Consider the following 26,894-nt stretch of genomic DNA (forward strand, 5'->3'; position numbering starts at 1 on the left):
AAGTGAAAATGATGTCATTCCTAACTCGACAGGTATGGATGTCAGCAGTCCTTGGGGTCACACTTTAAAGCAATACTGACTCTTGACTGCCATTTTTTAATGCAGGGGTCGGCAACCCTGGGCACGAAGGGTTAACTGATGGCACAACTATAGTTGAACTGGCCATTGGTATGCCCGATGTGATTTTTCGTTTTTATGGGTCGATGATTTTTGTTCATTCGTTTGTTTGTTTGTTGTTTTGTTTTTTGTAACGGTATAAACAATGAAAGGTGGTGGATTGGCCAGATGCTGGCAGATGTGTAAAAATAACTCAATTGTTTAGTCGTGTCTGTGGCGGAGCTCCCACTGAGGCCAGCAGGTGGAGGAGGGAAAGGGGAGGCAGGAGGAGAGACCCGAGGCGGCCGCCGGTCCGAGCATCAGGTGAACTGAACTTCAGGTAAGAAATTATGACCTGCAGTCCATCTGGGTCAGATATAAACCAAGTTTAGGTGGAGTTTATTTTCGTTATGCTGACTTTTTCGTACTGCGTGCTAGCTAGCATGACGGAGTTTCTATACAGCTGTTCGGTTGCTATGATGTTACTGATGGTGAACTTTATTTTATTCATGAGGTTCGTTAGTAGAGTTGCCAACGGCTCCTTAAAAATGGAATGGTCCCTCATTCAGAGAAAATATTACGCGTTTCGTTTTGAGCTGAAAAGGAACACAGTTTGTCCCGGACTTCAGCTACAATGGAAAAAGACACAAAGCTGGATTTATGGATAAAAGTGTTTGTTTTTTTGTTTCAAAATAGCTGATAACTATTCGCAGACAGCTGCCAACATCTGCGAACAAATATCATTCTGTAAAGTTGTTTTATAAAGCGTGTAACTGTTCGTGTAGAGTGTTATTAAATTTATTGCTAATGCAGTCATATGGCACATTGATTTCTGAGGAAATTTTAGATGGCACTCATCATCAGAAATGTTGCCAACCCTTGTTTTAATGTCAAAGAGGCTGTAGATGTCTAACGCCTAAACTTAAACGTGACACCCAAATGCATGTTTGGCCCACACCTGGGCCACATCTGGCCCTGACTGAGGCTGTCTGGTTGCCACAACTAAGCCGCTGCTGCACCTTAAATTCGCCAGGTGTGCTGTGACACCTGGAGCAAAGCTGTCCCATACAACCATTCAGAGCCACATCCTGCACACAAGTAAGTGGCAAAATAAGACAGTGTTACCCCATAGTTGACTGCAAACGTGGCTGAAATATGAATGTTTAATTTAAATGGGTATTTCTGTTGCCGACTAACGAAGGCAGCAAGTCAATTGCAGACTCCTGTTTGACATTCATCACCCAAACTGCACTGCTGTCATTACTGTCCTATTTCCAGTCCTGAAACACTACATTAATTTCTACCGGCTCCCTGCTTGCACATCTCAGCTCCGGTTTCTTCTCTGTGCCAGTGGGAGCTCCCTCTCCTCACCTTGTGCTCTCACAGTCTCTTGTGTGTTAAAAATAAAGAATGAGAGGTTGGTACAGAAACATATCTGAGCTTTGCTATCTGACTGTATATAAAAAATAATTGCAGACCCCACAAGTGAAGTGGGGTAATGCCTTAAACCTGCATTCTCTCTAACAGCCAACAGGTTTGCCCGGGTGGATCACTTGGAGTTTTACCTTTTTGCCTTTCAAATTAGCAGGATGTACGCTACGGGTCAGGTCAGTCAGCCAGGAGGAAGCAAAACAATCTGCGGGAGAAAGGCTGTTGACAGCTGTGCCAGCGTTACAGTCCTGGATGCTAATGCTACTAGCTTGGGTTCTCAGGACGACTGTGGCTATAAGACGAGTGATAGCAGTAGACCCGAAGAGCTAGCACTACCTCAATCAGATCTCCTGTGGAGGAGAAAAGTGCAGGAGTCGTGATTTTAGTCAACATTTTTGCAACACATTGCTTTGGCTGTATGTTTTGGGTCATTGTCCATCTGTATTATGGAACGCCGCCCAATCGGTTTGACTGCATTTAGCTGGATTTGAGCAGACAGTCTGTCTCTGAACACATCAGCATTCATTCAGCTTCTTCTGTCCTGTGTCACATCATCAGTAAACACTAGTATTCTGGTAGAGGTTGATCTTTCATCTGTCCAAAGAATGTTTTTCCATTTTGTGCTGGATTTTGAGATGTTTTAGTCCAATCTAGCCTTAATATTGTTGAGGCTTACGAGCGGCTTGCACCTTGCTATGTGGCACATGTTAAGGGGCTGAAACTCTTCATCCAGTGTGAATGTGGATACCCTCAAATGAAAGCTGAGAGTCTACAGATTACACCCATGTCCATTATATAACTAGGATTGGAATATCTTCCTATATGGAAGTCTATGAGGAAATGACCTGACTTCTCACTTTACGACGCCAACAAAAACTGACCTTAAATCTTTATGGTCTTAATCACCAAAAAAGTTTTATTTCACACAACACAACAATCTTTATTTTGTAAATTACAGTTCCATTTAGGGCAAAATAGCTGATAAACAGGGCATGACCGAGGCTACCCTGTGGAAAGCTGACTTTTGCTTCCACTTTTCCAGATGAACTATCCCAGAAATTCAAACGTATGTGTGCTTGTAAACCTGGAGACACGGCTGAAACAAAGATTGTCCGTTTATGATTCTTTTCTTGGAGGTCTGCTTTCAAATCCAAGCCAATTATTTATGGCAACACATATCAGCTTTTCTGTCATGACTCACCTTCTGGTTTCCTACTGAAATGACTTATCTGCCATAACAAAGGTCATTTTCTGATTAATCTCTGCTGATCATTTCTAAAAAAGGAACGATTAGTAACACTTACACGTACAATGCAGCCTGTGATGTACTGCACACTGTTATTTCACTGCATGAATCATGTACCAGTGTCTGCACTAATCTCTGGGGTTTGATGCCAGGAAGTGAGATGCCAGTGTTCCCAGGAACTCTCTTCATGGAACGAGCTCTTCTTTCCAGCTAAATGCAGAATAACCTGGAACCTGCTGCAAACTGAAGACTGCTGAAGCACATGCAGCAGTTTTCATGCTAAAATGCCGCTTTGCAGCTTAGACAGCTAACGTCCGGATGAGCTCGAAATAAACTGCTGTGTAAAAGGTGTCTGAAGGCCAAAGTGTGTCCAGCTGCAGAGAGCGGCCAGACTCAAGGTCAGGCTGAAAATCCTGCCGTCACACAGAGATGTGACTCAACAGAGCACATTTTTAGACAGAGACTCCTGGAAGACACTCACAGTGTTGCATTTGTTCAGAGTGGCTACTTTCTCAGCTCCACATGAGGCCAACTGCTGTGCGAAGTGGGCACAAGAGTTTCCGAATCCGTTTCAGGAAGTTACAAAGAAGTGTCAGATGCAGAAACTCCAACTTACTCAACAAGCATGCAGGCACTCATCAGCAAACCAGACAAACATTGAACAAGTTTCGCTTTGCAGAAAGAAAAGAAACAACAAAAGAGGAAGGTAACCACGCAGGCTGGTATGTTTCCCCAGGCTGTCACATGAAGTGACTAACGTGATGTCATAATGCTGCAACGTGTGCAACAGAAAAAGTTTGCCTTCGAGGCTTTCTGCCAGCAGTTTATGCTAGCAGAAACATGAACAAATAAATACTATTTAATCCTATTGTTTTTACTGCAGCCTTACTAACATGAACAAGTAACTCCACATGTAACATAAACCTCTTGTGTCTGATCCTTTTTAAGGCAACATAGTCTAATCTTTATGTGGACTTTAGTCCTCTACACTACAGAAGGGATTACAGACAGTATACAAAATATAAAGAGTCACCGTTACTTTACCAAGTACTTTGTTTGCTCCACATTTTGAAGACGGTCACACATTAAAGAAGTGCCAGAATAGAAACAATAAAAATTTGATATTTGATATTAGAAGCAACTTTTAACCTTATTTCTACCATTTACTGCTATTCTCGTTCAATGTATGCTTAACAGTTAAGTAAAGCCGTATCCTGTTTTTGTCCAGTAAAACTCGCCACCTGTAGGGGGAGCAGTTCTGTTGCCAACCAGGCTACTTAATGGTGGGGCAGCTTCTGAGCATGACTGAGCGTCTGTAGAGATCTTGGTTTCTATGCATTTGGTTTGCACGCGTCTGAACAGCGTCCCGCAGAAACTTTATGACGTTTGGCCAATATTTTATTTTATTTATTGCAGATTCAGACAGTTAAGAAGCTGTGACTTCACAAAATAAGTTGCACTGATGGTCCTAGAGCAACATTACTATGACACTGTAGCAACAACACCCACAGGAAGCCACACCGTAGGCCAACCTGTTACAATTATTCTTGTATGCATATGCTTTCATTAATCTTCTATTTCCTCCAAAATGCCCATTTGTTCCCTACAGTCTTGTTTTCTTCTGCTGTGCCTTCATTTAAGTCGCAGCAGGAGCCAGCCAGTGTTGTTATTGGTTCTTTCCTCATACAATGAAATCTCCTGTAAATTGCAGACTGCTGTATAAAGTGTTTCTGAATGCTGCATTCAGAGGAAGAAACCAAAATACATGGCAAACAAAAGCCGGTGACATCAGCACCTCCGACAGGCAGCTCCTGTCTTCAGACCTCCTTTTATAGAACAGCGACTTCACTTTCTGAGCTAAAATCAAACACTTCCATTTATGCCGCGTCTCTGCAGCTGAATAAAGCTTTCCAGCTGTCAGGAATCTGATGGAGATGAATGAGTGTGAAGGCTTTGCTGGAGATATTATAAACCGGATCCAGCACCAGAGCCAGTCTTTTACTTTTGCACTTCTGTAGACACGTGTGTTATTGTTGCATATCTGTGCATGAAAAGCATGCACGTTTCCTGCATCTCAGCTATGTGGCTGCGCGAGATTCCTTATTTAACCTGCTAAGCGAATAAAGACTCTACTCTATTATCAGTGAGGCCTGCACAGTGAGACGAAATGAGAGGGAGATATTCCGAGAGAGAGAAAGCTTGAAGGCTGGAGGAGCCTCTCTGTGCTTTAATCGATACAACAGATTGAATAAACTCCACTCTGCGAGAGCTCATTCACTGATTAATCAAATCCAGTAAAAACCAAAGCGGCCTCCTCAGTGGTCAAACCCTCCAGTGTGAGCTTTGAAAACTCCCAACAAGCGCAATCAAAAGGTCAGCAACACACCAAATCTGCTGAACAGTCTCGGCGATGTCAGCGAAACGCCCGCAGTGAAATGTAAACTTAAAGCGTATCTTTCATGCTTTAACGCCCTCCACGAGCAGCCTTTCAGCATCATTCAGATATTTCTCCTTCATTGCTCGCTCACAGCCTGTAACTGTGAAAGATTGCTAAAAACCGGGAGCCGGGAGGGGAGGCGTCAGCAGCCCTGAGGGTGGAAAAAAGATTTGAAAGCTGCTTGAAAATGTTGGCAAGGAGGATGAATGAAAAAAAGGATTCTGCTTTAGTTCAATAAATGCCACAAAACTGGACAGGAACTAAGTGTTTTCATTACAGCATTCGACTTCCCCTTTCAAATGTTTTCACTCATATCTAACGTTTGATGCCTCACTGTAATTTCCTTCAAAGCATCAGCCACGTAATTGCAATTTCTTATGAAGTTTAGAGGATAATTTGGTGCTAATTATAGTGGAAATTGAGACGCGTCACATTAATTAATCTGAATTAATTTCCAGCATAGCCTAGAGAGTCTACTGAGCAATTTGCTTCCGGTATAAAAATAAAATCTTACTTTGCAAAGTGACAGCTATCACGTCAGGGCTGCAGTCGTTTAGCCTACAGTCATGTGAAAAGAAAGAGCTCTACCACGCAATACCATCTTATAAGTAAGTAAGTAAGTATACCCTCACTACTTCCACAGAAAGAAGCAGTCCGGTATTGCTGATCAAACCCTTCTTATTACCTGATCATCAGCATGTGTGAGCGTAGGCCTGCGCGATGTGACCAAATCCCGATATAAGACATCTCCCCGACAACGCATGTCAGGACGATAAATGCATGAAGCTATACATTTTTAGGCACGAGTTGTAATGGCCGCCATTTTCTTTGAGAGTATTTATTACACGGCGTACTGCGGGGTAAAGCCTGTCCTAACGTTTGAGTCTGAGGTTTATTTTGAGCACCTGACGGCTTGCTTTTGCTCCTCATCCATAAACTCTCTCCGTACTCTTTCACATGACTCTTGGGTAGGCGGTACAAGAGGCTTGCCGTGTTTAGTCTGTGGTGGGGAAAGGTTTCCTGCATAATTTGCATTAGTACAGTTTTCTGGTCCGTGTCAGACTTTTTAATAACCAAACCATGTTCATGCTACATGTATAGATAGAGAGTACAGAGGCCCCTTGTTTAGGAATAAGGTCCTCGATTTGTTTTGACTCGTCCTTCTGTTTGTCACCATTTCAGTTAATTTTGAAAAAATCTCAGGATCTTCAGCTTTACTGCGAAAGATTAATGTGGAAAATAAACAAGTGGACGGTGGAGCCACATGCTAGGTTTACTGTCGTTGTTGTCGGCGCTTGTCTGTCCATAGTGTAGATATTTTAAATATAAGAGAAAGAGAGAACTTTAAGGAATTAATAAAGCCACTACAGTGACCATCAAAACCATGAAAAAATATTGCCGTAAACAGTTTGCGAAACAAACGATAGCGTGATAGGAAACGACAGACGTCGCCATGTGATACATATCGTTGTAGCGAACAGCCTTATGTGAGCACCTCTATGAAAGCAAACGTCAGACAGTTTGCTACTGTGAAGTATTCAGGTGTGTGTTGAAGACATCAGCAACAATCTTAGAGAAGCAAAAACATTTGAAGTCCATCATTCTGCACAGAGAAAGATTATTCCCAAGTGGAAAACATTCCTGACAGCTGCCAGTCCTTCCAGAGGGGACGTCCCCGCAAATTCACCCAAAGGTCAGACTGTGCAATGCTCAGAGGAACTGCAAAAACCCAGGAGCTTCATCTCAGACTCGGTGGGCCTCCGTTAATATGTCAAATGTTGAAGTTCATAACAGCACAAACACCTCATCCCATCTGTCAGGACAGGGGTGAGTCGACCGTGAACTCCTCTGTACACCAAAGTATCCTTGAGTCGAATGTGAGGCATCTGTGCTGTATCGTTAAAGGTGGTTCATTACAAGTAACACGTTACTGTAATCCTATTACTTTTTTTCAAGTAACGAGTAATGTAAGGCAGTGGTCCCCTGGGCCACCGACCGGTACCGGTCCGTGAGTCGTTTGGTGCCGGGCCACGAGAGCTGAGGCTTGTGTGTGAAATGTTTATTTTTGTATCATTTTTTATCATTAACTCGGTTTCGCTGGGTCTGTTCTAGGGGCGGGTTTGGATTATCGATTTATCGATTAAAATCAATTCTGGCTTTGATAACGTGATATCGATTCATTAAAATCCTGAATCGATTTTTAAATATAAATTTATTTTGCCCAAAACGTTATACACAGCGCGGACCCGCGGATCAGAATCAGTGAGATGTCGCCTTTCTCACCCGACGGCACGGACACGGTCGGGGCTGAAAGCCGACTCTGATCCGTCGGCGGGTCCGCGCTTTGTGTTCACGCCCTTTTTGCGCTGATTCAGCAGGTTTTATCTCTCTCCAAACAATATTGAGCGAACCAGCAGCAAAAGAAGATCCAAACTACGCTTCACATAAACATCGTCATGAATTCACTCTGACTTTTGCTGTTTTGTTTCCACCACAATAAAATCACACTTCATGCACAGCTCTCTCTCTGTGTACTTCAAGAACAGTTTCCAGTCTAAAAATCTGTTTTCTGCATTATTCGCTTGCTGCATTATTCGCTTGCGAATAATGCTTTTACTTACTTCCGAAAAGTAAGTAAAAGGAAAAAAAAATCTTTTCTGCCATTCAACAGGCTTCTGAACAAATTTAAACTTTTTAAAATTATGCAAAATTGCAAAATGCTCAGCTGTGTCTGTAATCAAACCTCTGTAACTTTGCTCTGCTTCACGTCAGCAGCATCAGGTAATGTTCATGTGTTCATTAATGGTTTTCTTTTGTTTTTGATGTACTGCAGAATATTTTTATAAAATCCCAGAACAGGAAAACCTTCATGTTTTTCTGTTTTATCTTCAGCTACTTTGACACAAAGGCCTCTGCTGTGATGGTCACAGCTTTGATAAAGTCTCGCAGGTGTCAGCTTTCTTTTTATATCTATAAAAATATGGAAATGTACTGATGCATGATCTGAATTATAATATTTCTGACTGTCTGAGGCAAAATTTCCCCGATTCAAATTGAATCGTGGATCGAATCAATTCTAGAAATCGGTGATGATACCCAGCCCTGGTCTTTTCCTGTGTGGTTTTTTTTTTGGGTACTGGTTTTATTTTGTTGTATTTATCTGTGACATCTTAAAGGCCGGCCCCTGAAAACATTGTCGGACATAAACAGCTCCTTGGCACAAAAAAGGTTGGGGACCGCTGTAAGGGATTACTATTGCAAAAAAGTAATTAGATTACTGCTACTTTCTCGTAAGCACGCTGCGTTACTGCGTTACTAAACCGTCATGAGTTTGTTTGTGAGAGTGTCTCATGACAATGATGGTAACAGTCAGACATTATGCATCAACACACCGCATACAACTATGCACTGAAGGCAACTTTACATCGGTTTATCATCTGTTACACAGAGCACAGAATCAACAACACGATAACAACGAATCTCTCTGCTAGAAGCTAATTAGCAAACAAATCTGTTATGCTAGCGAACTGCCACTTGTACATAACGTCACTTAAACAGAAGCAGAAACTGCTGGTAAGTCATCAAATACACTCATGGCTGAACACCAACATAACTGAGTGAAGTAAAACATTAACTTACAGTCTTATGAACGCACACACTGTCCGTGGTTCAGCTGCCGTTTGTCTCTGAACTAAAGTTGCGGACATGCACCCCGATGGTGCATTCAGGGGGCATAGGAAATCCCATACACAAACCTAACCCTTTTGTACAGCCGCCCCCAAATTTGGTGTACAAATTTGACCTCGATGGAATGTCCTCTGCACCTAAGCAGAATCCTGGGGTAGAACAGGCAACCTGATGAGCCGTGCCACCGGGCGAGTGTAAGTTAGGTCCTTTACTTGAACGACTGCAGCTCTGACACGATCATCGGCCCCCGGTAAGATAGTTTTCACGGTTCCTACTTGCCAGAGCGCTCGTGGGGTCTGCTGATCAACAATGAGAACCACAGATCCAACTGCAATGTTGTCTGTGTCCTTGTGCCATTTCTGCCGTGGTTGCAAGGTGGGAATAAAATGCCGTATGAAGTGCTTCCAGAATTGGTCAGCCAGGACTTGAGTGTGTCTCCATCTCTTACGACTGAGCAGCTCGGATTCTGGATAGAACACTTGGGGTAGAGAGCAATCTGGCCGCCCCATCAACAAAGAGTAGGGCGTGATGGAATCTGGGTCTGCGATGTCTGAAGAAACATAACCCAAAGGCCTGGAGTTGAGTATACTCTCCACCTCAAGCAGGACAGTCCTCAGCACTTCCTCTGACACTATCTGCGCTCCCAACGTGGTGCGCAGAGCGGTTTTCACAGATCGCACCTCTCTCTCGCAAGACCCTCCAAAGTGTGGAGCACTAGGGGGATTGAAACAGAATCGGATCTGTTCTGCTGTCAGTTGCTGTCTAAGATCTGGCGTTAGGGCGATGAATGCTTCTTGTAGTTCCTTACTTGCACCTCGAAAGTTAGTACCCTGGTCCGAACGGAGTTCAAACGGCTTCCCTCTACGGGCTATGAACCGTCTGAGTGACATCAAGAAGGAGTCAACATCCATGTTTACCAGCAGATCCAGGTGAACTGCTCGAGTAGTAAGACACTTGAAAAGGATGCCCCACCTCTTTTCTGTGCGCCGACCCACTTTAATGAGCATAGGGCCGAAGCAGTCCATTCCAGTCGAATAGAAAGCAGGTCGGAAGAGCCTCAAACTTGAGGGTGGCAAATCTGCCATTTTCGGGACCTCTGGTTGACCTCTCCACTTCTTGCATTCGGGACAGTAATGCTGATGTCTTCTGACTGCTTCTCTCCCCCTTAAGATCCAGTATTTCCAGCGCAACTCAGCGAAAACACGTTCAGCTCCCGGGTGGTTGAGCTTATTGTCACATCGCTGGATTAGAAGCTTCGTAACTGGGTGAGAAGGCTCTAGAAGTACAGGGTGTAGTACCTCAGGGCTCAGGCCTTCGCATCTGCGGAGTCGACCTCCAACTCTAATCAAGTCAGAAGCCTTGTCATACTCAGGAGCGAGGGTAATTAGCCTGCTACTGGATGGAATCAGCTTCTCTGATTTAAGTAATGTGAATTCTCTCGGGAAGCTCTCCATCTGAGAATGTCTAAGCAGGGCCAGCTCTGCCCTTTTAAAGTCATCAGCATCAGGGTGACTGGTGTCATTAGCCGCCCCGTGCATCAATCGAGCAGTGGCTTTCAGGAGTTCCTCATATGTGCTGAACTGTTTGATGTCAGGTATCGCTGGACTAGCGGATCCAGTAAGCAGACCACAGAACACTGGCTTCTTCAGCTCCTCCACTTCCTCCTTAGCTTCTCCCACCGGTGCTTGTGGCCAAAGGCTGGGTGGCAGCTGAAGAAATGGTGGCCCCCGGCTCCAGCGATTCGCACCAGCAAGCTGAGCCACAGTTTTCCCTCTTGTGATATCGTCTGCTGGATTGGTTCCTGAGTCCACGTACCGCCAAGATGCTGCAGCAGAGAGTTCTTGTACCTCTGCAACTCTGGTTCCCACAAAGACTTTATATCTGCATGAATCTGAATGGAGCCAGTTAAGCACTGTGGTCGAGTCTGTCCAGAACACCACATCTTGGATGTCAAGGGTCAGTTCTTTCTTCAGAACAGAAGCCAGCTGTGCTCCTGTAAGGGCTCCACACAACTCTAGCCTTGGAATTGAGAGTTGCTTCTTGGGTGCAACTCTCGACCTCGCAGCCAAGAAAGCCACCTGGACCTTTCCTTCTCCTTGGTCGGTCCGTAGATATGCCACAGACCCATAGGCACGCTCAGAGGCATCACAGAACACATGAAGGCTTCGATGGCTGTGACTACAATCCGAGCGTGAGTCAGTGTAGCATCTCGGCAGCGTTATCTGTGAGAGCTGGCTGAGTTCACTTTCCCACAAACCTCAGGCGTGGAGCAGATTCTCAGGTAAGTGAGGATCATCCCATCCTCTTTTCTTGTCCCAGAGGTGTTGCACGATGACCTTTGCCCTGGTTGTATATGGAATAAGAAACCCGAGAGGATCATACTGCTGGGCGAGCAGCCGATAAATGTTGCGCATTGTTGGCTCTGAACTGACGCTCTGCTGATGCTTGTACCGGAGTGCATCAGTCTTACAGTGCCATACGAGTCCTAGAGTGCGCTCTTGCGGATCAGCTGACTCCTGGGAGAGCCAGAGAACGCTACCCTCTGACTGGGATTCAACTGGTAGGTGGCTGATGACCGTGTGGACATTGCTAGCCCATTGTCGTAGTTCAAATCCACCCTCCAAGAGGAGAGACTGCAGGCGATCCACCAACTCCTTGGCTTGGCCTTCTGATGGGAGGCTCTGCAAACAGTTGTCAACATAGAAATTACGTTCTATGGACAGACGAGCTTCCTCTCCTGGCTCAGTGTGTTTCTGGACATGATCTTGAAGTGCAAAGGTAGCGCAGCACGGACTGCATGTAGTCCCAAAGGGAAGCACCTGCCATTGGTAGATGGTGGGTTTTTCATCTACCTTCATGTCTCGCCACAGGAAACAGAGAAAGGGTTTGTCCTCATCTAGCAGACGGACCTGATGGAACATCCCTTTTATGTCACTGCTGAAGGCGACTGGGTGTTCCCTGAACCTGAGAAGGACTCCCAACAGGCTAGCTCCCAGTGTAGGCCCTGGAAGAAGGCAGTCGTTCAGGCTCTGACCCTTGTAGGTGAAGGAACAGTTGAACACTATCCTGTCCTTCCCGTTGTGGTGCACCATGTGATGGGGGATAAACCACGAACAGTTACTCACTGCGGCCTCTTCCGGTGCAACAGCTGTGACGAAGCCAGCCTGCAGCAGTTTTTGGATTTCCCGAGAGTAGGCAGCTGCCTTCTGTGGTTCTCTGGCAAGTCGTTTCTCTGTACCACGAAGCTGGGCCAAAACTGCCTCTGGTGTAGCACGAAGAGGGGGAAGATTCTTCTTCCACAGTAGTGGAGTGGCGTAGCGATTTACTCCATCAATTGTTACTCGAATTGTCCTTTCCTCAAGTCTCTGAATGGCCTCAGCGTCTTGTCGGGACCTAGTAATGAGCCGCTCACTCCGGTATGGCAAGGTATCCATCTTCCAGAGTCTCTCCACATGGCTGAAGAGCTCAGCTTCTGGTGAGGCCCCAGAGGTGAAGAGACACTGCTGTGGGGTTAGCCGCTGACGTAGGAATCTCGATGGACCCTGTAAAGTCCATCCAAGTCGGGTGTGCACAGCTGCAGGTCCACCTGGAGGACCTAGACGTACTGGCTCCACAGGAGTGAGAAGATGTGGATTATCTGACCCAATAAGCAGAAGGGGCTGTACTTCCTTTATGTCTGGCAGTGGCAGGTGCTTAAGGTGACGGTACCGCTCCTGTAATTCTCTTATCGGGTAACTATGGCGTGCTAGGCCAAGTTCCTTTGCTGTGAAGGCTCGGTGGATCTGGAAGGACTTGTTCGGCTGTGAGGCAGGAGAAATGGAGAATGACACAGCAGCACCATGGATGGTACAGCTATCTTGACGGACAGTGCGGAGTGCTAGGTCCTCAGCTTCCCCGTGCAGCCCCAAGCAATCAGCCGCTTCGTGCAGAAGTATGGTACGCTCTGATCCATCATCCAGTATAGCATAGGTTTCAACCATCTTTGTACTGCTCCTAATGATGACACGACTTAGCTTGAGTAACACCTGACTGCTATTGGTTTGCCGGTCTACGTACAGTGTCTCAGAGGTGGAACTTACTAAGCATGTGCTTTCCTCTGGTGCACTGGTTGAATCAGAGGCTGTAGCATCTGGGCTGGTATTGACATCATGAAGAACTTCAAGATGTCGGCGCCCACATGGTTTACACTTGGCTTTGAGGTTACACTTAGCTGCTTGATGATCACGGGCGCATCGCCAGCACCTCTTATTCACCTTGATCCACTCTGTCTTCTGCTCCTTCGACAAGAGTTTGAAGTTACTGCACTGATTCAGGTAATGCTGCACTGTATTACAGAATGGACAGTACTTCTTGGGCCTTTCTTGTGCCGCTGACATGTCACCTTCCATCTTTCTCCTGGGCTCACTACCATGGAGAATGGTGGCAACCTTCTGAAACTTATGCTCAGGACGTCTTTCCTTTCGTGAAACTTGCCTCTCCCTGTCAGAGTGGCCACAATATTGGTCTCCAATTACCTGGACACGCACCTCATACTCAAGCCATTCAGCAAGATGAAGCAGTGTTGGTATAGGAGTGTTGATGGGATTGACAAATCTCTGGAAATTTGCTCTTAGGTCATAAGGTAGCTTAGCTAAGAGGCGAGATACGTGTGAGCCACACCTCAACTCTGTCCGACCTTGTTCTCCCAACTGGTGTAACATACCGACTAGCGCACGGACTCGTAGTGCAAAAGACTTGAAGGCTCTGATGTCACCACTCCTAATGTTGGGTCCATCCATCAGTTTGGTAATCCTTTTTAAGGCCAGATGTTGAGGTTGCCCATACATTTCTGTAAGTGCTCTCATGGTGTCAGCAAATGGGAATGGACTGTTACTGTATGAGTCAGCTACAAGTAGTGCATCTTCACACTTAAGGTGATCTGTCAAGATTTGGAACTTGAAGTGTTCAGGAGCATCAAGTGGAAGTATGTTATCTAGAGCTAGCTTTAATCTTGCAAACTCACGTGGGTCCTCGTGCACAAGGTCGGGGATCGTTGGTTGAGGTCCACGATAAGTCTCTATCGGTTGGGCTCTGCTGAGAGAGAGTGGTGTCTGAGGGCACCCACCTGGTTGCAGGCGATCGGTTGGACACTGTCGGCGGTCATCTGGATAGTTACCACAGCGCCTGTACGGATAACTCGAATCCTGATACCCATATCCATAAGGAGAACGATAGTGACTGTCAGGGCAGCTTGGGTGACCAGGGGTAGGATGCCTGTCATCTTGTCTGTAGTATGGATCATCTTCATAGCAGGCCCCTAGCCTTGGCAATCTAGGAGGAGTGGCAGGCTGACTGCAGTTCCTGTGGCGACGAGCATACACCTCGTCAACCCTTCTTTGGCCTGCATGATACGGTGACCGTCCCCTTGCTGCTGACGCTTGAAGTGGAGAGGGCCTCTCATCTGGTGTCATTGGTGAAAGAAAATCTTGAGATTCAGGGCATGAGTCGACTGAAGGTGATGGTGACTGTGCGCTGCGCTCCCTGTCAAGATCTGCGTCATTTAGACTGTGGGTGAGCTCCTCAATCAGGCCATGCTGGCTGTCCTTTGGATGTTGAGACTCATCCCCAAATGGCACCTGTGGAGCACTTTCAGGCTGATGTGGGCTCTTCTGACCTTTGATTGGCACCAGCTTACTAGTGTGGGCAGGTGTGGTTGACGTCCCATCCTCAGACCGTGATGTGGCATGCTGTGGAGCTAGTACAGGTGAGCTAGAGATCAATTCTGTCAGGCGTGGCACACCTAGTCGGAGTTGATTGTGTTCCTCTTTCATATGATGAATATATTGGAGAATTTCAGGATGAGTAGAATGCTTGCCCTGATCATCATGTGAGAGATGGTGGTAAGTCATCAAATACACTCATGGCTGAACACCAACATAACTGAGTGAAGTAAAACATTAACTTACGGTCTTATGAACGCACACACTGTCCGTTGTTCAGCTGCCGTTTGTCTCTGAACTAAAGTTGCGGACATGCACCCCGATGGTGCATTCAGGGGGCATAGGAAATCCCATACACAAACCTAACCCTTTTGTACAGTCTTTTTCCAAACTGTTTTCCTTTTCAGCTCAAAACGAAACGTGTAATATTTTCTCTGAATGAGGGACCATTCCATTTTTTAAGGAGCCGTTGGCAACTCTACTAACGAACCTTATTAATAAAATAAAGCTCACTATCAGTAACATCATAGCACCACCCAGCTGTATAGAAACTCCGTCATGCTAGCTAGCACGCAGTACGAGTTATTGTAACTGACTGTAAAAAGCACAACGAAAATAAACTCCACCTAAACTTCAAATCTGAGCAAGCACCGAGCACGCTGCCACGGGAATGTGACATTCACAGAGAAACCACCGGCTCCCCCCACGGACATGACCGCTGTGGCACCGGGCAAACCTCCACCCGCCCCACTCCTGCTAAACAGGTGAAAAAAGAATTAAGAACGACCGGAGTCAGTGCTGCTGAGTCTTTGATTTTATTTTTTGGCTTATTCTTTTATATGAAAAGGCTTTTTTTTTTGTTTTATTGGCAAATACAGGACATTGGGCTGTGATCAAATTCAGCGTGCAATACATCAATGAATTACCCAGATTATTTAGCTCGTAACACTTGTTAAAGTAGTCATTCCTACCTGTCTGTATTTGTATAAACAGTTTCTAGTAGTTTTCCTTTCATTATTTCTGGTGGGAATGTTTAAATATGCATTTGTCATCATCTTCAGCATTGTTGTCACTGTTCGTCTGCAAAGTTATGACTCAGTGATTAGACGTCTGAAGGTTTTCCAACAGAAACTTGGCTGTGGGATTGAGGAGGAAGTGCAGCCTCGCTTGCATGACTCCAGCATGACAGAGATATGACGCCAAAGCCCAGATGTTCCTTTACTGAACACCAAGCGCACACTCACCAACACATATGACGTAGCTAACTGTAACCCAGAGTAATTTCCTGCACTAATTTCCTGCCATTGAACGCATCACAAATAAATGACTCCAACCACATGACTTTGCTTCTTTTTTTAATTTTATTTTTTTCTCTGTGTTTTACTTGCATCTATTTGAAAGAGTGAGAGTAAACACAAAGCATTAATTTTATATACTGGAATATGCAGAACATACGTTTAAATGCTAAACAATTTCTTCAAGTCAGAGACTGTTGCATATAATTTCATTTTTGCTTAATGCGATGTGTACTATTTTAATAGATTAAAACTAATAAAATGATTTTTAGATTTTATATGATGGATTATGCAGAAAAAATAGAATTGGGCTGAAAGGCCTATTGCTTTATTACGTATTCATTTTGTTTTTCAAAAGTAACTAAGTAACTAATTACTTTTTAAAATACGTAATCAGTAAAGGAACAGGATTACTTTTTTGGAGAAGTAATCAGTAAGTAGTAAGTAATTACTTTTTAAACCTGAGCAACACTGCTCCCAATCCCCGCTGTGCACCGTGCTGCCTGCACACGTTTGGCTGATCTTCATTACCTTTTATAAGTTTTCAAATAGGAATGCTACAGCTGTGCAGCATGTGCAATAGACGCTGTTATAACAGTAGGATGGCATGCATTGGACTCCTTGCTGCTACTGGTGTTCCAGTTGTGTGGTTTCTCCAGTTAAAATATATGAAGGGTAATAAGAACATAAAACTTCATCTTTGAACCATTATTAAAGTTTGCTCAGATGTTTTTTTAGTGTAACCTCTGCTCTGTGCCGCTGCTGAAACAAGCAGGGTGTCTCCTGCTTTACACAAGGTCTTAATTTACCCACGATGCCTTGAGAACGAGCACAGGTTAATTTCGTTCTATCAATCATTTCCACACAGGAGGCGTCACCTCGTTGAAACGATCAATACAGAACATCCAGCAGACGGAACGAGTTTGTTGCAGCTCTGTGTGCAATTAACACACTCAGACGTGTCGTCTGAGTGTGTTAATTGCTTTCAAAGTGAGACTACACGCACGCAGACACACACACACGCACACACACAGCCTCTCTGCTTTTACAGCCAGCGTGGGCGTCTTAAGAGAAAGTCAGTAGTAACTTCAGTTTTAGTCAAAAATGAGACGGGATGACATTTGTGAGAGCTTGTTTTAGAGACAACGGAGGAGCTAATGGCGTGACTTCTTACTCAGTCTCTCAAAGCTCACATCACAATAAAAAAAGACAACATTTACAAACAAGGCGAGCAGCAGCAACAGTAAAAAAGTAGCGCAGCTTTTTGCCTTCAGTGGTTCTCAGAGTTACGGGACAAAATGTAATTAATCTAACACCACGTTCAGCAGAACAAATCACTGACACATGAAAACATTTTATTATATTCTGTGAAACACTCTGAGGTTAGTGGTTGACCATTACGAGGAAACAAACTGGTAGGAAACAGCAGCAGCTTCCTGCTTTTAAAGTCAAATTTTTACTGACCCCTCCTTCCGCCCTCGTCGACTTGTGAATACAAAACAGCCGCAGAATTGTTAATATCAGGAAAACGATTCTTGCTATTGGTATTTACATTAAAAGCGAACAATTATCTGTTTCCTTATTGCATACATGATGATGTAATTTCAGATATACGGGTAAACAAATCTAAAGCTTCAAGATTTTAAGTTCCTTTTTCAATAGTAGTCAACGTGAGCAGGGTAGCAGATCAGAAATCACTGGGTGCTGCCCCTCTGGAGGTTTCCAGAAGCTGGCCAATCAGAAGAAAACCTCCCCGGGGGTTGCTTAAAAAGAAAGGAGCTAAAAAGTCTTTTCAGTTTTAGAGATGACTTGAGGGGCAACACAAAGGGCCCGTACAAGTTGAGACTAAGGGTTTCTTTTTAGAGCTGTGACTGATGAAAAATGCCATTGCTACTGCCTCTCATCATGGATTTAATTCCACACAATCAAGGAAAAGGAAAAAGCCTGTTTTTGCACACTGCCTTACCTTGTAGACCTGCCCATAGGTGCCATTCCCAACCAGTTCGACCAGCTCAAAGATACCAGCTGGGTCCTGGGTGTGAAAGAGAGACAAGAGAGTGGGAGGTAGAGGTTAAAGAGGGAAGAGAAGGAACAAAAAGCACAACGTTATTCAGGAGAACTTAACTGTGGTTCACAGCTGAGCAGGACAGAAGAAGGATGAAGCCATTCAAAGTGGAATCTGACCTTCATGCATGCACTCATTAAAAGGGTGACTGAGCAATGCATACCTGTGGTATTACCCTGTAAAAAGCCTCCCACTGTCACCACACTGTTATTAGTCCTTCAGTAGATAACCTCTGCATTACTCTTACAGACTCGATTCATTCGGCAGAGCCAGATATGCCTCTTATTCACCAGAATCTCACTTTGCGATCTCTCAACTTGCCACAGAAAAGTTAGATTATAGTTTCGGGTGGACTGTGTGGAAAAAGCACACATTATTCAGATCTATTCCTGTTAATGTCACGTTTTACTGCTTCCTGAATACTGGAAACCTAACATTGCCACTGAACACCTTAATCAATTCATTCAGTACACCACACTGATGGTTAAATCTACCATTAATGGGAAACGTACGTTGATAAAGAACTTCAAAATACCTGACCAAGATGGCAGCCAAGTGGAAGGACTTGCTCCTAGAAGTGTAATAGTTTGAAAGAGCTTCGTGATGGAAACATTAAGGGGAGCACCCCCAGCTGAGCTGTTCACTCAAAACTATTTCCTTTCTATGGAACTAAAAGAAGCACACAGCTGACTAACACCATGGTTCAGGCAAAGGCAAGACAAACCTCTCACCACTTCCTTCTGCACAGTGATCCGACTGTCAGGTGGAGTTCTGAAGAAAAAGTAGTTCCTGCGGACATTTTGAAAAAAGAGATTCTTTGGGTGCCACAGGAGCCGTTTCCACTGCAGTCAGGAGACAGAGAGCGTCTCCAAAACTGGGCACACCAAATCAATGCAGACGGGTCAAATCAGCCCAGAGAAAACCGTGCATTTGGTTTTAAATCTTCCCTTGAAATGTAAAAAAATGTGTTTATTTCTTATTATAACGCTAACTACTAACACATGGTACACATACAGGTACAACCCACACAGGTCAAATCCCACCCACATATAAACACACACACAAGATAATCTTATATTCAGGTTTATTCAAATTCAGCAAACCTCCCAAAACACACACGTCGATCTTTAAGCATACCTGAGTGGTGCGTGTTTGGTATTAGCACACCTGCGTGTGCGTGCATGCGTGTCTGTGTGTGTTGGTGTACAGTAGGCCACAGGAGAGCGTTGGGACTGTTACAGCAGAGCCTCCTGAAGGGGATTAGCTTAAAAAGCAGTGTTCCTTTTCAGTCAAGGTCAAACAGAAGCACATCTAATCCTGGAGGAACGAGCCTAGCGTGCATCCACACACACCTGTGCACAGCTTTTACCAGCCGTGAGACCACACATGTATGACAAACACCTGACGTGAAGAAGAAATTTGGATGGCAAATGAGGGGAAAAGCTACAGAAACAAAGGTCTGCATTTAACCTGAGGGGCGGCTAATGAGATTTCACACTGACATGTAAAACACAAGTTTGCATCCACAAGCAGTCTGCAGCTGGGGACCAGCATTTTCCACAACAGAGTCATCGCTACACCTCCTGCACATATTTGAGGAAACTCATGAGCTGTGCACCAGAAATATTCCTTTTACCTCTAATTAATCCTCTCAGGATTCGAGGTTTTCCTTCGCTAACCCCTTCTTTAAACTGTAGCCTGTTACACTGGAGCACTGCGTACACGAGCTGAGTGCCGCTGCAGCTCTGTGAACGCAAAACGATGCAGCAGGGCCGAGACCATTGTCTGCCACAGGTATCATCTCCACTTCTGCAAATTCAACAGTGCAGCAAAACCACAGTGGAAACCCAAAAGAACAACGTGAATAAGCTGTCATTGTTCTCATTCCTTTGTAAGACATCACTCTGCTCACTCATTGGCTGAGAAAAACATCTTTGGAACATATAGACGCTCACGCTGGGTGTAAACAAACCTCTAGCTAAGACAAACCGGTTCAGCCTCAAGCTACAGGTTTTTCTGCATAAATCGAGTCATTTTGACGAACATTTCTAGGGATCTCAGGTTAATCCAAACTACTGGATTAAACAGCGTCAGTGTTCCACGTCTACTTTTGGGCATAACCACTGAACTTTGGGACTTCTTCTCAAAAGCTGAGCGGCTAAGCGGATACTGCTGAGACACCAGAGGAGACGGCACTGACTGTCTTATAAAGAATGAGTGGATTACTAAATGATTCAACTGGGCTCAAGACTCAAGGGGTCAGGAGGCCTGTGGGCTTCAGCTGCAAAATGTCAAACACACTCAGTACAACAAAGAAACACAAAACAACCAGGAAGAGACTCAAAGGGATCATAAACAGACAAAAACAACCAAAGAGAGACACAAAACGACCACAAAGCTTCTCAAGAATACCAAGAAGAATAAAAAAAAACACCAAGAAATTTAAAATAACCACGAGGAGACTCAAAATGATCACAAAGAAACACAAAATAGCCACAGAGACCCACAGAGACGATGGAGATAAAAAGCAGCGCTGTGCGTTTTGTGTCTCCTTCCATCTGCAGGATGATTTTTGGACCTTTGCTGCCTGATCTCAGGGGCTGTGGTCTCTGAAACATCCACGACTGCACTGTTTCATGAACACCACGATGCTGCCTGCAGCCGATGCACAGCTGTGATTTTGACCGCGCTCCTTTCGGTTGACACGATCCCCTTTCATTCAAATGTCCCCGACCGTCTCACCTGTCCTGTTTCCGCCAGCCGGCGTCAAATCTACAAAGCCACCCTCCACCTCACCCTCCTGACTCAGCCCCATTTCAGGCAGGCGACTGTAAAATAATGGAATGTGACAGACGCCAAGGTTACGTCCCCATGTGAGCCTCAAACAGCTATTAATACAACATCTGACCGGAGCTATCAGAGGAGCTTAACCCCAGCCTGAGCATCCAGGAGGAGGAAGCAGGTTTGCCTATAGGAGGAGGGGATCACACAAGATCATTTGGGACTCTGCAGAAACAGGAAGTGTGCTAGTGTGAGTGTGCTTGCGACAGGCTTTGCGTCACGCAACCCCCCCCCCCCCACAGCTCTATCTGCTGCGTCCTGGGTGACCTAATTTCAGCTACTCATGGAGGCTGCAAAGGATTTTTACAAGAAAACACACACAGACTCCTCTGTCTTTATTTATCCCAGCGATGTGTGTGTCTGTGTGTGTCTGTGCGTGCGCCTTTTAGAGATACAAAGACACACAGGCTTGCAGTCCCACCCGGTCGATCATGTCCAGACTTGATCGTTACTCTGCAGGTACATCTGTGTTGCATAAGCGTCAAAGAAAGGGGAGCTGTGCCTCACACACACACACGCACACACACACACACACACACACACACACACTGAATTAAAAAATAAGAAAGTTTATACAAATGTGATTCTATCATTAGTTTTCCTCTCACACACACACTCTCACATTCCTGCACTGTCTCCTTCTGCACATCTCACATCCTGGCGGGGGCGCGCGCACGTGCACGCACATAACCCCTTGCACACAGTGCACGCTGCTGCTGCTGCTGTCGCCACAACATCGCGAAATGGCGGAACTCGCTCCTGTTGCGGTTATCGTCGCTATTATTCACGGTGTGTGTGTGAGTGTGTGTGTGTGTGTTAGAGTGAGAAACCTAGAGCAAAACGCGCGTGCACGAGTGAGGCAAGTGAGCGCGTGCACCACAAGCCTCCGTATCTGTGTGTGCTGTGAAAGTGTCAATGAGCAGGCAGCTTAACATCTGCCCCACATACCACAGACACAGCAGCCTCTACTTGCTGCCGTGCGCACGCGCAGGTGTGTGTGCGTACGGGGTTGGTGCACGCGCACAGCTCGGAGCGTCGTTACATCGCGTCCCAATTGTTTAGAATAAATAAAAAAGGAACAAACAACAACAGGAGGCTGCCTGAGCCCACACTCTGATATCCGATGTGATTTCCTCAATCACGAGCAGCACAGCCCCCCGCATACAGCACAGTGTAACTCGTGTGCACGCGCAAGCACGGCAGAAGCAAGAAAGGAGAGGAAGGCACAGAGACGCATCCATCACCGGTGAGGATGGAGAGGAGAAGAAGGAGAAAAGGAGGAGGGGGGACAGGTGTTCGGCAAACTCACACGCACGCGCACAGGCACAGACAGCTCATCACACACGCAGGGACACATTTACCCGTAGTGCAGACAGGTCTATCTCGTCCAGACTCCGTGCCGGGGAGTCGCTCGCCATGGTTCTCTCGGTAGACACGGGACTCAAGATGGAAGCTTCCCCAACGACCATCGACCGAGAGGTGCAGAGCGGCGGGGAGGAACACGCTCACACTCCCGTGCAGTAAACAAACCCCCCACCCACCCCTACAGAAAAAAAATCCTCGGAAAGATCCCGGTGCAGGCGATGCTTCAGCCCGAGAGGAGCAACGAGCGCTCCGGCAGGGCAGAGGAGCCGGAGGAGGAGGGAGGCGGGCGATGTTCGCGGAGCTCCAGGTGCTGCTACATGCTGCTCGCTCTGCGCCGTGGATCCTCTGCTACATGCCTCCACCTCGACACCCCCGCCCCCCCTAGATCCGGACAGTAGAAAGAGGAGAAGACGCGCGCGGACGGAGAAGAGCGCACAGCAGCCGAGGCGCGCGAGGACAGCGTCCGTGCGTCCGTGTGCGAGGCGGAGCAGCAGTGCGCTTCCCGGGAGTGGCCTGACGAGAGAAGGCTGCGCTACTCACAGAGACGCCCACAATGACACACACACACACACACACACACACACACACACACACACACACACACACACACACACACACACACACACACACACACACACCTTCAGTGCAAAGGTGAAAAGAAGACACATTGACACAGCTGACTGTTCCTGTATTATTTTAGCGCTAATCAGCTCAGACACAAGAAAAACCCTCAAGCGTTAAATGTCAGCACACACAGGAGGGGCCCTGCCCTTTTGTGTGTCCGCTGCCAGAGCGGCTTTCATAGAGCCCACATGGGACTTCTGCCCTAATGTCACATCAAAGGGACACTTAAGTGGGGACATTAGCGGCCTCTCTGCTTAGGCTGCTCCCAGTTTGTGCCTCCGGACCAGCAGCAGAGGAAAGCTTCAGATCGTTCAGAAGATGTCAAACAGAAGCTTCTCAGGGTATATCCTGAAGACTCTCTAACCATCTGGGTGAAAAGTATTTCTTTTTTGCATAAAACTGCTTTATTTTGTAGAAAAATGCACAACACGCGCAACAAACTCCATAAATCACGCTTCGTGTTGTGTCGCTTGATCTATATTTTTAAAAACAGTTTTAAAAATTGTTAAAACTTCAATACTTTTTATTTATTTTTCAGCATAAAAACAAAGACTGAAGGAATGAATACAGAAAGAAATAGTAAGGAGCAGTTCTGCGTGTATTTATCAAAAACAGTAGAAGAAACAAAGGGTGTGTGGTAACTGTCTGCCTTCGTTTTACTTTTTGCTACCTCGAGTGGCAGAATCGTCTGCCTCGTCAATAACTCCCACAGACTGTATATAAAAGATGCACATGGAGCCACCCTGGTGCTCATAATCAACCATTTTGAAGCTCCATTCCCGTTTTGTGGCTGCCCCCATCGCCTGGGGCTAGAAAAAGAGCAGAGTAGACTTTACTGGCCTCATTCAGTACACACCACACACAAAACACACAATCTATGACATTATATGATTACTGTGCATCTGGAACTGAACATGTTGATGCTAAGGGTCCTGAATCTTAGTCTGTGCCTGTGTGCCCACACAGATCCTGAATAGTGTTAGTGATGACACCAGAAATCTCCACACCAGAGACTGGAGTGCTAAATAATCAGCTGCTAAGCTAGCTGGTCATTGCACAGACGCACCTCGCTGCAGTTTCCTTCCCATAGTTTTGCTTTGGCCCGATGCTCAGGTGATTTAAGATTTTAGCGTTTCTGAATTTTTGTTGCTTCATTTTGGAGAGAATCATCCGTCACTGTCTCCTCACTCAGTGCACTCACTGCCTGCTGGCTAACCCCAGCGCTTGTCTCTCATGTTTCCTCACAGCTGACTCTCTAACCGTGTCCTCGGTATCACTCAGTGTTAGGATGACCCAGGGTTTTTGAGTTTATGATATTATTTATATTTTCTAGTTTTTGGTTTCTTTGAGTTCTGTCTTATAGTTTATGTCTCTGTCTTCTTTAGTTGCTCTGTCTCCCCTATCACCTGCATCCCCTTGTCTAGTTCGCGTCTCTGTGTATCCTTAGTTCCTATATCCCCGTGTCCAGTCAGTGTTTGTGTCTGCCCTGGTCCCACGTCTCTGTTCCCTCTGTAGTACCTGCATGTGAGGCTGTGTCTTTGTTCAGTCTGTGTTATGTGTTTCCTGTTTTACTTTGAAGGTCTCTGTCTTTTCTCAGTGTGTTCAGGTTACGCTTCTTTGGCCTCGTCAGTTCTGATTTGCCCCAGCTGTGTTTCCCTCCTGTTACTCATTCCCTGATTGCTCCCTCTGTGTATTTAAGCCCTGTGTTTCTCTGTGTCGAGATCTACTGGTTTCTTAGCTGTGTGTTCTGTCATTTCTCTAGTTTAAGTTTGTTTTGAGTTTTTTTAGTTTTGTTATATTTTGAGTATTAAATTAAAGCCTTTTTTTGAGTTCACGTCTGTCTCCGGAGTCTGCACCTTGGGTCCTATTCCTGCCTGCACACAGCCACACCTAACACTCAGCGTCTGAATCATTCACCCAAATGTCTGAACTGACTCCACCAGCACCATCTTGGCTGCTGCTGGTATCTCATTCAGCCGCCAGCTGAAGGTCACTTCAAAGGAGATTTTTGTAACTAATTTAGTAGCAGTTTTCACCCCCAGGTGTGTCATGATGTTTCTGTTTACCCCGACTTCCTTCACCTTTGCCACAGTTGCAAATAAAAACATTTGTTTAACGACTTAACTGATTAAATAAAGATTCCACTGCTCCATCTTTTGGGACATCTTGGTATTATACCAGCCCCGCCCTGGTTTACTCCACTTTAACAGCTGCTTCTTCACATTCTGTTGATAGTTTTAGTTCATTTTGGAAGATTTTAAACTATTTTTAAAACCCACAATTTTTTGAGGATGTTGTTGTATTTACTTTATTGAAGCCTGGCTCGGAGACTTTTCCTAACAACAACACAAATCTCCTCCTTGCGTTTTCACTCCTGGTGTTCTTTGACCTGTCGGGTTCCGGGGAATCTTTCGTGTTTCAGCCTGTGTAGCTCCACCCACTCCACCCACCCACTCCAACCCCAGGCTGCAGTGACCCCACCCTCCCATCCCCGAAGCTGTCTCCAGGTCGAATGCTTAAACGCATGCCTGAAAAGCTCAGCCGTGATTTCACATGCCCTGCTGTCACTACTCTCTGCAGCCACTGACAGATTGTCAGGTAGAGTTCTGCAGGACACGCCCTCTGAACCATGAGTGAGCTGTTGTGCAAGCAGTGAAACACTCTACTGCAAGGTTTTCTGCTGTGTCCTTTAATAGTTTGCACCAAATTTATGTTCCTATGCATGATAAAAAATCTTCATCATGTGCGAGTTTATTGCTCAAACATTTTCTGTTAGTGCAACTTCTCTTTTGTCTTCTTGTTGCATTTCCTCCCTTTTTCCTGTCTGGAGTCTAAAGCAGTGATTCTGTTACCCACAGACAGATATCCTGGTCTAAGAACATTTTAAACTGTCCATGAGAGCAGTGCTTGAGTTTTGGATTGGTAACAAAAAGGGGGGGTGTGTAACGGGCCACTTTCCCCTCCTGTAAAGAAGAGTCTCTTTGTGTTGTTCGACATCACTCTGGAGTCATTTTGGTTCTCTTCATGTTTCCTTCCTTTAATTTTATGTGTTTTTGTGTCTCTTTGTTATAGTTTTGTTCTACACAGCACCGTCAACTTCATGTTTTAGGGGTTTTTATTCCCAGTTTACTTATTTATTGGACATTTTGAGCATCTTTTCTTTACCGTTTTCCACTTTTTTGCTGTGGCTTTGTCATCTGCTTGGATTGGTGGACTTCGTTGTCCTTTAACATTTCTTTTTGATCAATTTGAGTCTTTTTGTTGGACTTTTGGCAATTGGCTGTTGGAATTTGTTTGTTGTCTCTGCTTCTGTGTGTTTTTGCAGTTGTGTCTTTCATGTCATTTTCCTTTTTGAAGCTCGTTGCCATTGTGAGCCACCTTTAGTTGTTAGTGTCCTTTCAGTTTCTTCATGGTTGACTTTTTAGAGCTTTTTGTGATTGTGTTCTTTTTTCTCTTTGTGGTTGCTTTGTGTTTCAGTTTCTTTGTGGGGGGTTTTTGTCTCATGATCTTTCCACATTTCTTTTTGGTCTTGTTGTATGTTTATTGCCTCTCATCTTCTTGCAACTGCTCTCTGCAGTCAGTTTGTGTCTCCGTGGACATTGTTACTTTATGTTTAGTTTGTGGCAGTCTTGCTATCGTCTTGCTTTGTGGTTGTGTTGCAATATTTCTGTTGTTGTTTTGTGTCTGGCGTCTTTGCTCATATTTAGCAAACTTTGCCACCTGTTCAGATTTCTTCAGTATTGGAACTTGTGACTGATCTTTCTGTGGTTGTTCTTTGCAGACAGTTTGTGTCTCTTTGTGGCTGCTTTGTCTGAGTCATCGTGGCACTTCTTTTTGCACAGTTTCTTTTTCTTTTTGGTGTCTCTTCTGCCATTTTGCGCCTTTTATAATTGTTTTCTGTCTCTTTTTGGTTGCTTCCCATACTGCTCTTCATTTTGTCTGTAGTCATTTTTCGTCTTTCTTTTACGATGTCTGTGTCTCGTTGTGGTTGGTTTGCGTCTCATTTTTCTGATACGTCTGATTTTTCAACAGTAAATGTTAATTTCCCTCCCAAACCCTGCAACAGGTCTCTTCTCCAGTTTTTCCTCATTTCCACCACTGCATCTGT

The 26,894-nt window shown here is 45.3% G+C and overlaps 1 protein-coding gene across 10 annotated transcripts in view; it reads right to left on the reverse strand.

Annotated features, from left to right (window-relative positions):
- The window catches only part of tnikb (TRAF2 and NCK interacting kinase b), a 67,049-nt gene extending 44,373 nt beyond the window's left edge, over window positions 1-22,676 (reverse strand). For 3 of the 10 annotated variants that reach the window (XM_085287718.1, XM_085287715.1, XM_085287711.1), the window contains exons 1-2: window positions 22,159-22,670; window positions 17,858-17,923 (exon numbers count right to left, since the gene is read on the reverse strand). In XM_085287718.1, coding sequence (XP_085143844.1) covers window positions 17,858-17,923; window positions 22,159-22,266 — 174 coding nt within the window. In that variant the 5' untranslated portion in view covers window positions 22,267-22,670. Of the gene's footprint in view, window positions 1-17,857; window positions 17,924-22,158 lie in introns of all 10 variants that reach the window. The other 7 variants (XM_085287710.1, XM_085287709.1, XM_085287714.1 and 4 more) reach the window with 6 other exon arrangements.
- Between the last annotated feature and the right edge of the window lie 4,218 nt (window positions 22,677-26,894).

This window comes from Mchenga conophoros, linkage group LG9 (assembly GCF_057382185.1).
Source record: "Mchenga conophoros isolate Kocher_MC1m ecotype Shallow Benthic linkage group LG9, M_conophoros_male_GT1.1, whole genome shotgun sequence".
NCBI lineage: Eukaryota > Metazoa > Chordata > Actinopteri > Cichliformes > Cichlidae > Mchenga > Mchenga conophoros.